The sequence below is a fragment of the Cydia amplana genome, chromosome 18, assembly GCF_948474715.1.
Source record: "Cydia amplana chromosome 18, ilCydAmpl1.1, whole genome shotgun sequence".
Lineage (NCBI taxonomy): Eukaryota > Metazoa > Arthropoda > Insecta > Lepidoptera > Tortricidae > Cydia > Cydia amplana.
Genome location: NC_086086.1, coordinates 257,129 through 271,841, shown reverse-complemented (window position 1 = coordinate 271,841; position 14,713 = coordinate 257,129). Strand labels below are relative to the sequence as shown.

The window sequence follows — 14,713 nt, the reverse complement described above, 5'->3', positions numbered from 1 at the left end:
TATAGAAAACTAGCAACATTTTAGCTGCTTTTAAAATTATCATATTTGAATTACTATAAAATATAAACTTTAAAATTGAAGAAATAATATTCGATATTTAATTACTTATATGTAAAAAATTACAAGAGGTATAAAGAAGTAAATTGATTAACTTGAATATTCCGTTTGTCATTCGACTATTTCCGCTTTCCATGACTTTTTTGAGAAAGCGGATATGGTTGGTCCGCCATAATCGTGTGGGTCTGTGCTTGTGTGGTTGGGGTGTCTTGCCGGTGCCAACCATTATTTTTAATTAGTAGTAAGTTATGCGTATGAATCCAGACATGGACGATGATGAGAAGGGGTAAGTTATTATTCAACATTTTTACTTAATAATCAGGGCTATCTAAGGTATGCAAACAATAATAGGTCAAACTGCATGTTGGCTTGGTTCGTATGTCGCATTTCACTAATAGCCAGCGAGGCTTGTAAGGTAGCGTTACCCACTTTATTGTGTTTTTTGAAATACTTATTCCATACTAAGAAGTTTGGAAATAGCTGTAATCCTTTTTTAAATCTGGATAAAGTTCACGTTTGGTCAATTAGCCTTCTACCGGCTCGCGGCCACCGACCCCAAGCCTCGCCGTGTGACTTGCGTGTATGCGATCATGGCAGCTATTACTTTCCCATAGCACAATATCAAAATTTCAGATGTTACAACCTTGATGCGGTGCAAAGATTGCTTGCGGATGTTTATATAATAGATCCCTGTGTAAAAGTTAGCCGGTTTGGGGACGTCGCAATTTACGAAATTAACCTTTATGTGGGCATCGGTAGCTTTCTCTTATCGCTTATTTCGCGTCAGGGTATTCGGAGCGTTTTATTTTGCGAAGAATAATTCGGATCATAGTGAACGTTATCGAGGTTATTAGAGCTCGGCCGTTCAAAGTGCCGCGTTGCTCGCTCGGAGCAAGCGCTCGGTTAAACGTGCTGATTCATTTACATATGGTTACACACGACGTCGCGCGTTCGAAAACTTCCTTCCCATGAACGCGCTGTTAGCACGTTCACGGCTGTTTACTGCCGACGCCGAAACAATTCACGTGCTTGTTAATTTACCAAGTGGTAAAATGTTCTACTTTCTTAGATCTTTTATTGCAAATAATGCGCGAATAACTACAAATCTACCAATATTAACCTACTTGCCAATCTACCAAAATTATCCATGATAAAAAAAATATAACGATCTGTACTGAGTCATGACTTCAAACTGTTACTAAAGTGAATGTTACTTTCACTAACTACATAGTTAGTTCCACGGAAAGCACAAACTATCTATTCTGCTCAGGTTAATTTTCCATTGAACAATTACATAGATAAGATATGACCAAATTGTAAACTGCTCCTGTCTGCTCAGTTCTTAGAATTCCCAATGCCTATAAAAACAAGTGTTGGCATGGATGTTTCTGAGTCACCACAGATCAAAACAAGTTTAACATTTTTCATACTTTAATAATAATTTAAATTTTAACATTATCAGATCACTAGTCAATGTTATTTGGTGTTGACTACTTGATAATAAATTTCATGATAAGTTAATAAGGTCAGATTATTTGACATATCTTTAAACATAAACATGCAGTGTCAAAAGGCCCTAATCTCCTTCATTCCTTTATTAGTGAAGCAAAAATGCTTCGCTGTAAATTTAATATTTTACTACTTAGACTACTTAAGAGTCAGACTAAGCCAACTCTGCATTTCATTTGCAAAGACAAAGTGTGGCAATGTCATAATTCTTGTCAAGTTTCTATGAAAATATATTTATATAATGTTACTCATTTACTTTTAGTTCTATTCAAGTCTGTGCAAATTTAGCTTAAACAAACTAATCATATTGTGCAGTCAAGTGTAAAAATATGGGTGCACACATCATACTCAAAAATATGTTCCATAGCTCTTATGTCAGCGAATTAAGAACTCTAGATTTGACTGTACGCAACCGGTGACATGTTCAATAAGTTAATGTTATTTCATATAATGCTTGTAAGGCGGGTTATAATGGACATTTGGACAACCATTTCAGAACATGTGTATTACCTACATATAGGTAATAAAGAAATTGAAAGCGACAACAAACAGCACACATGTCACATTGTTTTTCAACATGTTCAGGCATTTGTTCTTAAAATAGCACTCTTTAAGAGTTATTGCCATCTCAACTCCCTACCTAGCCATGTGGTTCCTTTTATCATTATTATTCTTTGAAATAAATTCATTAGTAATTGCTACTCATTAATTACTTAGGGATTCTGCTATTTATTTACAACATTAGTTTTGTAACTAATACTAGTTCTTAGATTAAAATAAGTTTTATTTTTATTTATTTATATGAGCCTAGAGACCCTAGAGTGTCCCATTGCTGGGCAAAGGCCTCCCTCCTCCCTTTCCACGTATCCCGGTCTTGACCCGTCTCCCACTAGTTCCTGTCAAAGGCCTCGAGGTCATCCCGCCAACTCCATCGAGGTTTGCCGCGACCTCGAGTTCGATTTTGTGGGGCCCAATTGGTGGTTGATTTAGCCCACAAGTCATCTGGCATACGGCAAACGTGTCCTACCCAGTCCCACTTCAGCTTGGCGGCAGTTTCAAAATAAGTTATACGATTTTTTCGCATTTTAATATGGGCATATACTGTGTAAGACAAACCATTATAACCATCTGTTAAAATGTTAATTACCAGAGAGGAAAATGGGGACTATGTTTGTATGGGGAAGCGGTCATCCACCATCCCCTTAATCTCTTACTTACTGTTCTTTAGTTATAACTTACAGCTCTTCAAAATACCTTTAACATAACTTGTTTAGTGTTTGTATTTTTTTTTATTGGTATTTGAATTTTACTGCAAGTCAACTACTGGTTCAACTTCATTGTCAGTTTAACCAATTGAATCTAAAACATAGTTAATCCTAAATTTAGTTTTTTTAAGAAGAAATAGTTTACTTCAAAAGGGCTAAATTCTAACTTAGTTTTCCTTTTTGTACTTATCTAATCCAGTGACATACAACAATTAAAAATACTAAAATTTTCACATGCATTGACATAAATAAAACATGAATTATTGAAATGATCGCTTCCATAGGGCACTTGTTTTTACAGTTAAGGCAGTGAGAACCTTAACCTGCTTCACAAAAGTCAAGGCTAGAGGAAGTTGTTTAATTTACCACCTCAATCACTAGTCTTAAAATGTTATCATCGTTTATCTTCAATATTTGACATGCCAATTATTTTGTACAGACCATGCATATTGATAACGTAGGCACCTGCTAATCAGTGTTGGGCATTCAAGAATAAAATCATTATTTGAATAAGAATTCGTAGGAATAAAATCATCTCGATTTTATTCCCGTCAAAAATATTCAAATAATTTTGATCGGGAATAATTCGTATGAGAAAAAATTGAATACCAATACAAAATACAAATACAAATAATTTATTGAGAAAAGTATAGTACAGTGGTTGCTCTACCACAAAAACCTCACACAACACACTCACATACACACACTCACACACTCTAACAGGTTGGTTGGAATGAGAATAACTTATTCTTAATCAAATAAATATAATCATGATTTTTATTCGAAATAATATTCCACGAATAAAAATGAAGTCTGGGTACCGTATAGGTACTAATCACGTATAATATAGTAGTTAGTCTCTTGTCTAATTTATAGGTACCTATTTTATGGAATAAAATCTTACAAATTGACTGTCGCATAGTTTCAGTAACCGTATTATTTCTAATTTAATAACCAAATCATTAGGTTCAATTTAGCTGGTCTAGGGGCCTAGCCAAGATGCCAATCGCTTGCGCTCCGACAACGAAGCGCTTTCTGTCTCTATCACTCTTACATATTAGTGCGATAGAGAGACAAAGATAGCGTTTCGTTGTCGTAGCGCAAACCATTGGCATGTTGGCTACGCACTCAAGGTGCCTAGCCAATATGCCAATTTTTGTTTTTAATTTAATAGCTAAATCATTAGGTAAATTTAACTGTTCTGGGGGCCTACCCAACATGCCAATCGCTTGCGCTCCAACAACGAACGCTTTCTGTCTCTATCACTCTTACATATTAGTGCGATAGAGTGACAGAGATAGCGTTTCGTTGTCGTAGCCCAAACGATTGGCATGTTGGCTACGCACCCAAGGTCCCTAGCTAAGATGCCAATTTTTGTTTTTTAATTTAATAACCAAATCATTAGGTAAATGTCAATTTTTGTTTTTAATTTAATAACCAAATCTTTGGCTACAATTTAGCTGTTTAGAGGGCTTAGCCAATATGCTAAGCGTTTGCGCTCCGACGACGAAGCGCTTTCTGTCTCTATCACTCTTACATATTAGTGCGATAGAGAGACAGATACCGTTTCGTTGTAGTAGCGCAAACGATTGGCATGTTGGCTAGGCTCCCAGAACAGCTACATTGTACCTAATGATTTGGTTATTAAATTAAAAAGAAAAATTGTCATCGCCATGCCAATCGTTTGAGCTAGGACAACGAAACGCTATCTCTGTCTCTCTATCGCACTAATATACATGTATAAGAGTGATAGAGAGAGACTACGCAACTACGCAGGAGCGTTAACGTTTGGCATGTTGGCTAAGCACCCTGATCGGATGATAGAACTAGATAGACAGTGTATAGCGGAATTCTTTAATGGGTACTGTACCTAAACTAAAGTAACAAATATCAAATCAATCCGACTTTTAAATAGAAGTGTGAAAATCAACTTACAAAATATAACCAATTGTACTACAAAAATTAACTTAATTCTAAATAACATTTTAATTGAATAAAACCTTATTTAAAATAGTCCCACTTCTAGAATAATTCGTCTGTTTTTTATTCCGCATTTAAAAGTCACATGATTTATTCACCTTAATTTTATTCTAAAATAACTAGTGCAAGAATTATTTTAATTCAAATAGATTTGAATAAGAATAAAATTTCTGTTTTTATTTTTATTCTTATTCAAGTTAATTTTTGCCCAACTCTGCTGCTAATTTTAGACGATGTAGCGCCCAAAAATATATGACCAGCGTCACCAGCGATGGAATAAATATAGACGAAGCTCTCAATACCGAAATTGAATCAATTTCCAAAACCGGTCCATATTATTGACGCTTATCTGACAAATATCATTGAAAGTTATTCCACTCCCAGTCCCAGCTTTGACTATTAGCCATTACGCAAATTCACACTATTAAAAAGTTGTGATTGGTTAAATCAGCTATAGGTACTCAGGGGCCCGCACCCCCATGCGGTCCGCCGGGCTTGTTTAGGCCGCCCGCCAGGTGATCCTGCGGGCTCAGCACGGTTTCATTTTTATCGACTATCACTATGCCCGTCACTTTCGCACTTACATACTTGTTAGAACGTGACAGGCATGGTGATAAATGATAAAACTGCGACCGTGCTACTAGGTCTGGTATAGATAAGTACATAGCCTTGTCACCCGTACGACACCTTTGAGCAAACTCGTCTTGCGGCCCGGGGCTACAAGGTAAAATTATCTCTTAGGCCTCATAAAAAAAGGGTTGAGGTATGGCTGGGTTAAATCAAGCCGATCTGCCATTTTAGTACAAAAGCAGGATGTTTGGGCAAGCTTGGCGAATCGCCATTTCAGTAAAAAAAAAACAAATAGGTCCATTTTTATCACGCCCGACAAACGGGTAAGTAGGTATTTCATAATATCTGCAGGCTCCACTACACAGTCCACAGAGCCGTACACTAAAGACTAGCAAAACTTGCTGAAATATCAACACAATGCAGACTATTTAGTAAAAGTTATCTGTCATTTACCTAGTAAAATTACAATTTATTTTCTAGACATCATAGAATATTACCATAAAAGTGGAAAATATGGGATGGGTGATGTTTTAAATGTAATACTGGTCAGTCCTAATATTTCTAGCCAGATGTGTCAGCACCTCAGTGCTGGGAATTCAAAGTTATCCAATTCCGGTAATCTCCAGTGGGAAACCCTAATGTGATGAGTGATGACCTCCAACATTATCTCAGTCTAACGGAAACATTTTGAACCTAACTTTCTTAATTTGTCACAATTTGTTGGATTCGGCAAGAAAATGAATACCCAATTACCCATACTATGGGCATGCAGGCCTGAAATAAAGAATTTATTATTATATTATACCAAAGTTAGTAGGGTGTAAAACACGTCTTTCGAATTTGACAGCTGAAGTAGATGTCGCTGTACGGCCCCATACATTATGCGGTATATCTGGCTATCAACTTTCCATTTTACAATTCCGTTACCACCAAAAATGTAGCGCCATCTATTTCAGCTGTCCATATCGGGGGCTTGATTTTTAGACTTCACTCTTCTTTTACAATGATTAACTCTTTACCTATACTAAACTATACTTAAAATGATACTTTCTTTAGAAGTTATAGTTATGTATAGCGTGACCGCGAATATACCGATTTGAAATTAACAGATTGTACACGCCAAGAACTAATAAATAAAATACCTATATATATATGTACCTATTATTAAATCGTTCATTCATATTCAAACATAAAAATTCTAATAAACGATTTACTGCTTCAAATAGGTAGGTGCTATAAGTAAATGCTTAGTAGGTAAAAAGACGAGGTAAAATATTCATTCCCATTATGGCAGCTAAATTTAATCAACAAAATGACAGAATAAGGTAAAACAGCCGACGTTTTTAAGATAGCTGCCTATATTTTGAAAGCCGGCCATTGTATTCTTTCGGGCAATTTAAACGGGGCTGGCGTGCTAATAGTTGGCGCGTGAATAATAAAAGAGTTTGTTTTAAATTTTGTTGATTTTAGTAAAAACAGTGGGGTATTCCACGAGAATGTCGCTTACGAAATGCTTCCGCCTTGTATGGCAGTCAATGAAATGCGTAAAACTTGAGAATATACTGCCAACTTGTTAGCCGAGCCATGAATATTTTCCCGGGGGTGCGGAATTGCTTGAAATCCCTTGGCAGAATTCTGGTAAAAACTGTAAAACGGGAACTATTCATATACATATTTTATTGCGATCATGTTCATCTTTACAGAGGATAGTATAAAACATTATAAGTAGGTACATGATACCCTGCTAAGGTAGTCTAACATTTCTAAGCACATTTGGAGCTTCTTACTTTTAAACTATTTTACAATAACTAATGTTATAAATACACGAATTTCCGCTCCCAAAACCCCGGGGTATAATCATGAATTAATTGACCTAAGCCAGTGGTTCCTAACCTTTTCAATCCGGTCACCCCTATGACCAACTACGGAACCTGATTTTACCCCTCCTCCCAATGATAATAAAAAATTAAACTGTACGTTTGTTGTATTGTTATATTAGGTTAGCTTATTACCCCCGTAAAATACCAGTTTGGGGGTACCCACGGGGGTATTAGGTTAGGAACCACTGACCTAAGCTCTTGCTGACGTAGCTCTTATCTCCTCAGAAAACTGTTCGTGGGCGGGCTATCATGGGAAACGTCGCAGGAGAACCTGCAGCGCTACTTCTCGCGCTACGGCGACGTGATCGACTGCGTGGTGATGAAGAACAGCGAGTCGGGCCGCTCCAGGGGCTTCGGCTTCGTCACCTTCGCGGAGCCCTCGCTCGTCAACGTGGTGCTGCAGAACGGGCCTCACCAGCTGGATGGAAGGTACGGATAACTTACAACAAAATTGACAGGCAAATCAAGTGACTCCATCGATCGGAAGTTGGCATCCCTTTCGCCAAAATGGCCGTCCTCAACAGCTAGTGGTGTGCGCACAGCTACGGAGCTAGCTAATACGCGCGTTCTCGAGCCGAATAAGCGAGTTGTGAGAGATCACTTCTTTCTCTGTTAGGCTTTTTAGGTTTCCAAGTCGTAAAGGTTTGAAAGTTCATAATAATATTATCATTTATCATAAATAAAAGGATCTTCGCTCATGTGCCCATAAAATGCTAAAATACTTTAAATTGTCTTCTTTGAGTCACTTCATTGTTTCTTTCTTTCAAAATTTGGTATATTATGTTGGTATATGTCACAGGTATGTCAGACTTAATAGTTGATGCCGCGGTAATTTATTCTGTCTGACTCACAATTTATGGCATTATTCCATTGGTCGACAGAAAAACTAAACAAAATGGCGATGTTGAGATAACCTATAAATGTTTATTGACTCAGCTGTTATAACATAACTAGAGCGACTTCAAATTATTAATGAATAAAGCACGTTTTTGTGACTGCAAAATACTTCCTGTTTATTGTTAAAATTCTTTTTTACAATGGCTCAGTAGCGAGCGTCAAAATTATCAACCTTACATGACCAAAATATGCTCAATTTTATTTATTTTAAATAGACACGTACTTTTACTTTTTATGGTACTAAAATCGTTCATCACTAAAATATTTTAATACATTTAGAACCTAAAGCTTGTTATTTTTACCTTCAGTGATCAAAATAACTCCAGTGTCAACGTAAAATGTGACCTAATTCGAAAACTGGCGGAGTAAAAATAAACTATAGGCTTAGCTTATATTATACGAACCAAATGTATTGATATCGACTGCACCATCACGTGCAGTCGAGTTCACAATCATCTTTACAAGCTAACGTTCCAAAAATATATTTACATGACCATAATATTGTCATAGAGGCGTGTAAATATTTTTTGGCTTGTAAAAATGTTTGTGATCTCCACTCGGCAACAGAAGTAGCTAAACGGGCGATGTGTTCAAAGCGACCTGAACACACTTACTGTCTATGTCTAGTGTCTACTACATAATTATGAAGTTCATAAAATTTTCTCATATGAGTTAATTTATTGATATATTTCTTGTTCATTTCTGGGATACTATGAAATATGAATGAAAATGTCTAGTTTTATGATTTATAGGTACCTATACGAAGCATTGTATTATAATGCTACACCTTACTTATACAGTTACTTCGTGAGATAATTTCACACTTGTACGAGTTGTATACCCACTGGGACGGGAATTACCAAAAAACTGTCTACTCACGTCGCGCAAAGATAATTAGCTTGTTATTCTAAAATGGTTCCATTGTTGGTTGTCTGGCTCAATGACTAAAGCAGTAAATTCACCGGGGAATGTCTCTGATTCTGCTGAAGTAGGTGACATATGTACCTATTTATCTTGTCTACGGCAATCCCAAATATCCCAATGGATCGTGACAACCAAAAGAGGGGGTTCTTTAAAAAAAGTATGGGCATTCATACTCAGGGTCATAGCCTTGAAAGGTTTTAGTTGTTATGTTCAAGGTACGCAAATCACTTTTTTTTTTTTAGATTTTACTTGGCCATTTATTACACTTCCTCGCAATGAATTTCGCCTGCCAGTCGGCCATTAATGTCGTAATAGGCGTTAAATACCTACTTTTTAGTGTTCCGTTATCAATAACGACGCTAAATTTGGGTCGAATAAAAAGATGCCTCTCTCCTCAAGTAGGGTGCCCAGATGTTCAAATTTTTTTGTGACTCCCGATTTTTAGTTATTGAATTTGGTTGTGTCTCGAAATTTGAGAAATCCAGTTCGGGACAGTGCTGTGTCCCGGATTATCAAGTTCCGGAAAAATAAAATAACCGTGTATTTTTTTATAAGATATCATAAAGTCAGTCTAGAACTTTAACTCGCTCAGCCGGGGTTGTCAAAAAGTCAGCCAAAAATATTATTTATAAAAAGACGCTTCTATTGCCAATTTGTACCTACATTCCCAAAGCGCGGACTATGGAGTATGGACTCGTTAAAACGAATCATGAGCTCAAACTCGAGTTTACTAGTAAGTATCTAGCTAGAGCTACCAAATACATTCCACTATTCTCTGGCTCCGACATCAGATTAGCTCATCATAATCAAATTATTATATTGTTATCTGCATTGCATTTGCAAAATTTATCGATACTGCTTTTAGAAGTAGGTTAGTTAGTTCGTTATTTAGTTACAATTATGAAATAATTCACTAACGCCTTCACAATTGAAACACGTTTATGATACTTGATATTTGTCAGCCACTTAGCCGCTCTGATATGTCTTTAAAGACAACATGATCGCGACCTACTTATATGTATTTGCAAAGATCACGGTGAAAGGTGAAAGTCTATGCGTTGCTTTTTTCAGTTCACAACGTATAGGTGTAATGAGGAAACCAAGGCAATCTGATAAAGGCGCGCTAAAATAAACATGTTTTAACCGAATTCAATATTTCGGAGGAGTTTTTATAATTCTCGATGTCTCGGAAACGGCCCGTTTTGGGAAATTGTTATTTTGTTTTAAGGGTGTATACATACTAGGGTTTGCTCCCGGGAAATACCGGTACCGAAAGTACCGGGAATTCCCGGGATTTAGAGCCAAGCAAAGAACCGGGATTTCAAAATTAAAATCCCGGTACTCCCGGGATTTTCGGGACTAAAATTTCCGGTACAATATTTGACTGCTTTCTGTTACTTAGCGTGAAATATCATGTTTTATAAAGAAAATAAATATATTTTATCAATCTAAGGCTGATGGTAATACTTTTACGGCTGACCACTACATTAAAAAAAATTAAAAAAAAATTCAGTGGGTTTGACAATGCCGACAATATAAAATTGCGTAATTTGATACTTTAAGTTAAGGGCATAAATGTTTGTACGATAAATAAATTTATACGAACAATTAGTTATTTCATATTTGTATACTAACTAGAAGCAAAAATAGAGACAATTTTGTAATTAATAAAATACTACTTTTAATTCAAATTCAAACACGGTATAAGAAACTCACATACGATAATGATATTTTAATGAATTAATAATTCTGGCTGAATAATTTCTTGATTTGTCGTATTGATAGTTCTGTTATTATATGTTCGAAGGTCCACAGCCCATTTTGAACGCATGCGAAAATTATATTTTTTTTTATCCTTTTTCACAAAACGTCTTACATATTTAAAAAAAATTATGATATTACTGAGCCACAATTCAGTTTTTGCCAATCAACAAAGATAGTAAAAATATCATGTAGTTTAGGAAAAAAAAAAACAAATTATATTAATGATTGTGTGACTTAAAGACACATATTATGGTACAAAAAAGTGTGTACCTTCACTGTGCTACTTTTTTATTGTTTTAAGAAAGATTCGTGGTCGTTTTACGCTTTTTTTTACTGAAAATTGATGAGAAAACTGATTTTTGAAGGCGGTCCCGAAAGTACCGAAAATACTGGGAAATCCCGGTTCCATTTTTGCCCGGTACCGAAAATCCCGGTTCTTTTAAACAGTACCGGTTCTGCAATCCCTAATACATACCTACATACACTGTGTCCTATTGTCATCAAGTGAGCATCTTCGCTCAGCCGAGCTTATCCGATCCTTTTTTGCGTCATGTCTTATGGCCGTATCAGAGGGCCTACCGAAAAACATTCGGTTATAATATTCAAGCGACTGGTGGACTGAGAGGCAGATAAAGTAATTTCGAGTTTTTCACGGTAGAGCCTCAGGCTAGGTCGTTGTATTGACAAATTTCATCTGAACTAAACATCCACATCCAGGCAGTGCCCTCGGTAACATTCGCCGTCGGTACGTTCAGATGTTTGTGGGACAGCGTCACGCAAATTGCATATGCTTTATGTTCCTATGAACATTTAAGTCTAAAATATTTGCTACATGTTTTTGTAATGATTAGGAGTAATGTTCAATATTGAATAATTTTGATTTGTATAACCAGGGAGCAAAGTTGATTGTTTTACCACTCGTGCTAAAATTACAATTTCAAAAAGTGGGATCTAGTGGAATTTGTGGAAAGAATGCTATCAAATATGCATCATTCAATAACATCGCTTTAAAGTCCACCTCATCAGCTAGCATGAAGAAACAACTTGGCATTTACAAAGCGTTTTTAGCGGTTTTGGTGAAAGAAATACGGACAAAAGTGCTTAGCTGAAGAAGTTTTCAAAATGATATCATAAGAGCGTGTTGCGAAGTACAATGTAGTAGTTTCATGTATAGGCCTGACAATTGATTCTCAACGGTGGGAGTGTTATCGCTTCTTATCTTTCCGGTGATAATTCGCGTCGTGTCTACTTTATTTGGCCACGCTTGGACGGATTTCTGACGCGGAAACATTCTTGAGTGATTTTTTTCGTTTTAGTTATCGAAATGACACAGATATTTGGTTATTTTCCTGACCTAATGTTGCATCAAATATTTGTTATATCAAATATGAAAGAGACTAGGAATCAAATATTTTTAAACAAAATCATACGATTTCCTTTTATTATACAGGGTGTAATCTAAAACGTGATACAAGATAATCAAACCTGAATCTTTTCATGATTTTGAACAACTTTTACTATGGGGTCAACTTTGTAAATTAACAATAAAAATCTTTGCCATATATTTTTGTCTACCTCTCCTTGACCATTTCTATGGAACAGCTCAATTTTTTTTTTAATATTACAAAATTGACCGCATAGTAAAAGTTGTTCAAAATCATGAAAAGATTCAGGTTTGATTATCTTGTATCACGTTTTAGATTACACCCTGTATAGATAAGAGTACGATCATAGTTATAAGCATGATAGTCATTCAAGTTATCTTCCACACAGAACAAATTCTACAGTTAAAATCATCCATTTTGGAGGTAAGATTTCACAGACACGACATTTCATTTATTCACAAGATTTAACCACATAATCTTTGATTTGACTCCCGAAATGTTAAGATAAAAGATAGTTTATTCAAGTAGGCATAATTACAATGCGTTAATTAAGTTATAGCCTGTGACCGCGTGTGACGTCGCTGAAGTCGCTGCATAGCCTTAAACTATTCATTTATGCAATGCAATTAAGAAAGCCTCGTTGCGGGCTTGATGGAGGTCATAGGAATATCAATGAGTTTATATCAATACACAATAAATATGTTTTGGGCCCTTCGGAGCGATTGTTTCCGAAAATATTTCCTTCAAGTTAACGTCAAAACGGGTAAGTGTGACTGCCTGTGACTGCGGGGTAAGTGTAACTGGCCTTCATAGCAGGGCATGTTTACATTTGATTAGTGTTTAATGCGAGTGCATACATTTGCCGCTAAACGCAAGTAGTAGTTTTTAGGATTCTGAAGAAGACTTCAGAATCCTAAAACTACAATTAAAACAAAAAAGGAATATTTAGTTAGCAGAAAATATAAAATACAATATTTTTTTGGTTTCCAGTTCTGTGTATATACAGGGTGGATTTTCTTTTTGGGTCAGTGAGGGCAGCTACCAGATCCCGTGCTGCTACGAGAAAACGGTCTTAGAAGACCTTCCCTCGATTTCAAATTAATGAAGATTGGCTTTTACAGATTTTGGAAAAAACATACAGGGTGCGAGAAAAAGGTCATTTTTGACAAACTTTTTTTTTTATGCCAATCGATCCCATTCCTATTGAGGATCAAAAGCTTGTATGGAAGCAAAAAAAAATTTTCCGGCTAGAAAAGCCACAAATCGAGGAAAACTTTTCCCATACAATTTGTATGAAAATGAAAACTTTTATTTTTCACATGCTATTTTTGTATGCCAATCGATTATATTCCTATCCAGTATCAATAGTTTCCTAGGGGTCAACTTTCGATAATGTACTAAAAAGCCACAAATTAATAAAAACTTTTAATTTTTAATAAATTTAATTAATAATATGTCCTTTAACGTACATAACCAAATACTTACACGTGAATGTTTTTTTCCACTAGGACCATCGACCCGAAGCCGTGCAACCCTCGCACCCTGCAGAAGCCGAAGCGCGGCGGCGGCTACCCCAAGGTGTTCCTCGGCGGGCTGCCCTCCAACATCACGGAGACCGACCTGCGCGTGTTCTTCGGCCGCTACGGCAAGGTCATGGAGGTCGTCATCATGTACGACCAGGAGAAGAAGAAGTCCAGAGGTATGTGCACCAGTGAGGTCTCCAAGGTCACAGTAGCGGTGTTAAGACGAAACAGGAGCTGAGATTTAAATATTTTAGGTAAATATACCCTTGGAGGATACAACTAAACGGAGTAGCCATTAACAAGCAGAGGGGACTCTGTCGAAAATAGGCGGCCAACGGTCATACACAATGTATGGACTGACGTTTATCTGACATGGCTATTTTTACGTTACGCATACATTTGACGTTCCCCTCCCCCGCAAAAATCGGCAGACTGTTTTGTACAGAAAATTACAGACATGGCGTCTCCGTTTGATTATATCCTCTAAGAATATACCCGTCTCGCTAACGGAAGCGGCTCCTAAAACTAGTGTGATAAGGACAAGGCGAAAAATCCTGCGTAAAAATCTCAAAAATCGAGGTTTTGTACTTGACTGTTTCCTCCTCCAAAACTTAACCAATCGTAACCAAATTTGGAAATCTAAATAATTATGAAATTATCTGTGTCGGACCGTTTTGCTTTTTTGGCTAATTGATATCAGTTTTGAATACCACGCCTCTCATTGCGGCATAGTCAATTAGGTCATTTTGGCCATTTTTGAAGCGCTCTAGCGCCTTAAAAAATAAAAATATCAAAAAAAGCGAAACGGTCCGACACAGATATTGACAATATTCATCTGTGTTGAAAAAATCATTGCTCTAGCTTCAAAACCCACGGAGGAAACAGTCGAGTACGTTTATATGGAGAAATGGCCACTCCTGTTGGCTCTTAAACTCCTCGATTCGGGCAAACTCGGCTCC

The 14,713-nt window shown here is 36.5% G+C and overlaps 1 protein-coding gene across 3 annotated transcripts in view; it reads left to right on the top strand.

The window, feature by feature from the left end:
* The first annotated feature begins 190 nt into the window (after positions 1 to 190).
* LOC134656265 (heterogeneous nuclear ribonucleoprotein 27C) overlaps positions 191 to 14,713 on the top strand; it is a 41,036-nt gene continuing 26,513 nt past the window's right edge. For all 3 annotated transcript variants that reach the window (XM_063511784.1, XM_063511783.1, XM_063511782.1), the window contains exons 1-3: positions 191 to 343; positions 7,487 to 7,690; positions 13,740 to 13,930. In XM_063511784.1, the coding sequence (XP_063367854.1) occupies positions 306 to 343; positions 7,487 to 7,690; positions 13,740 to 13,930 (433 nt within the window). In that variant the 5' untranslated portion in view covers positions 191 to 305. The remainder of the gene's footprint in view (positions 344 to 7,486; positions 7,691 to 13,739; positions 13,931 to 14,713) is intronic.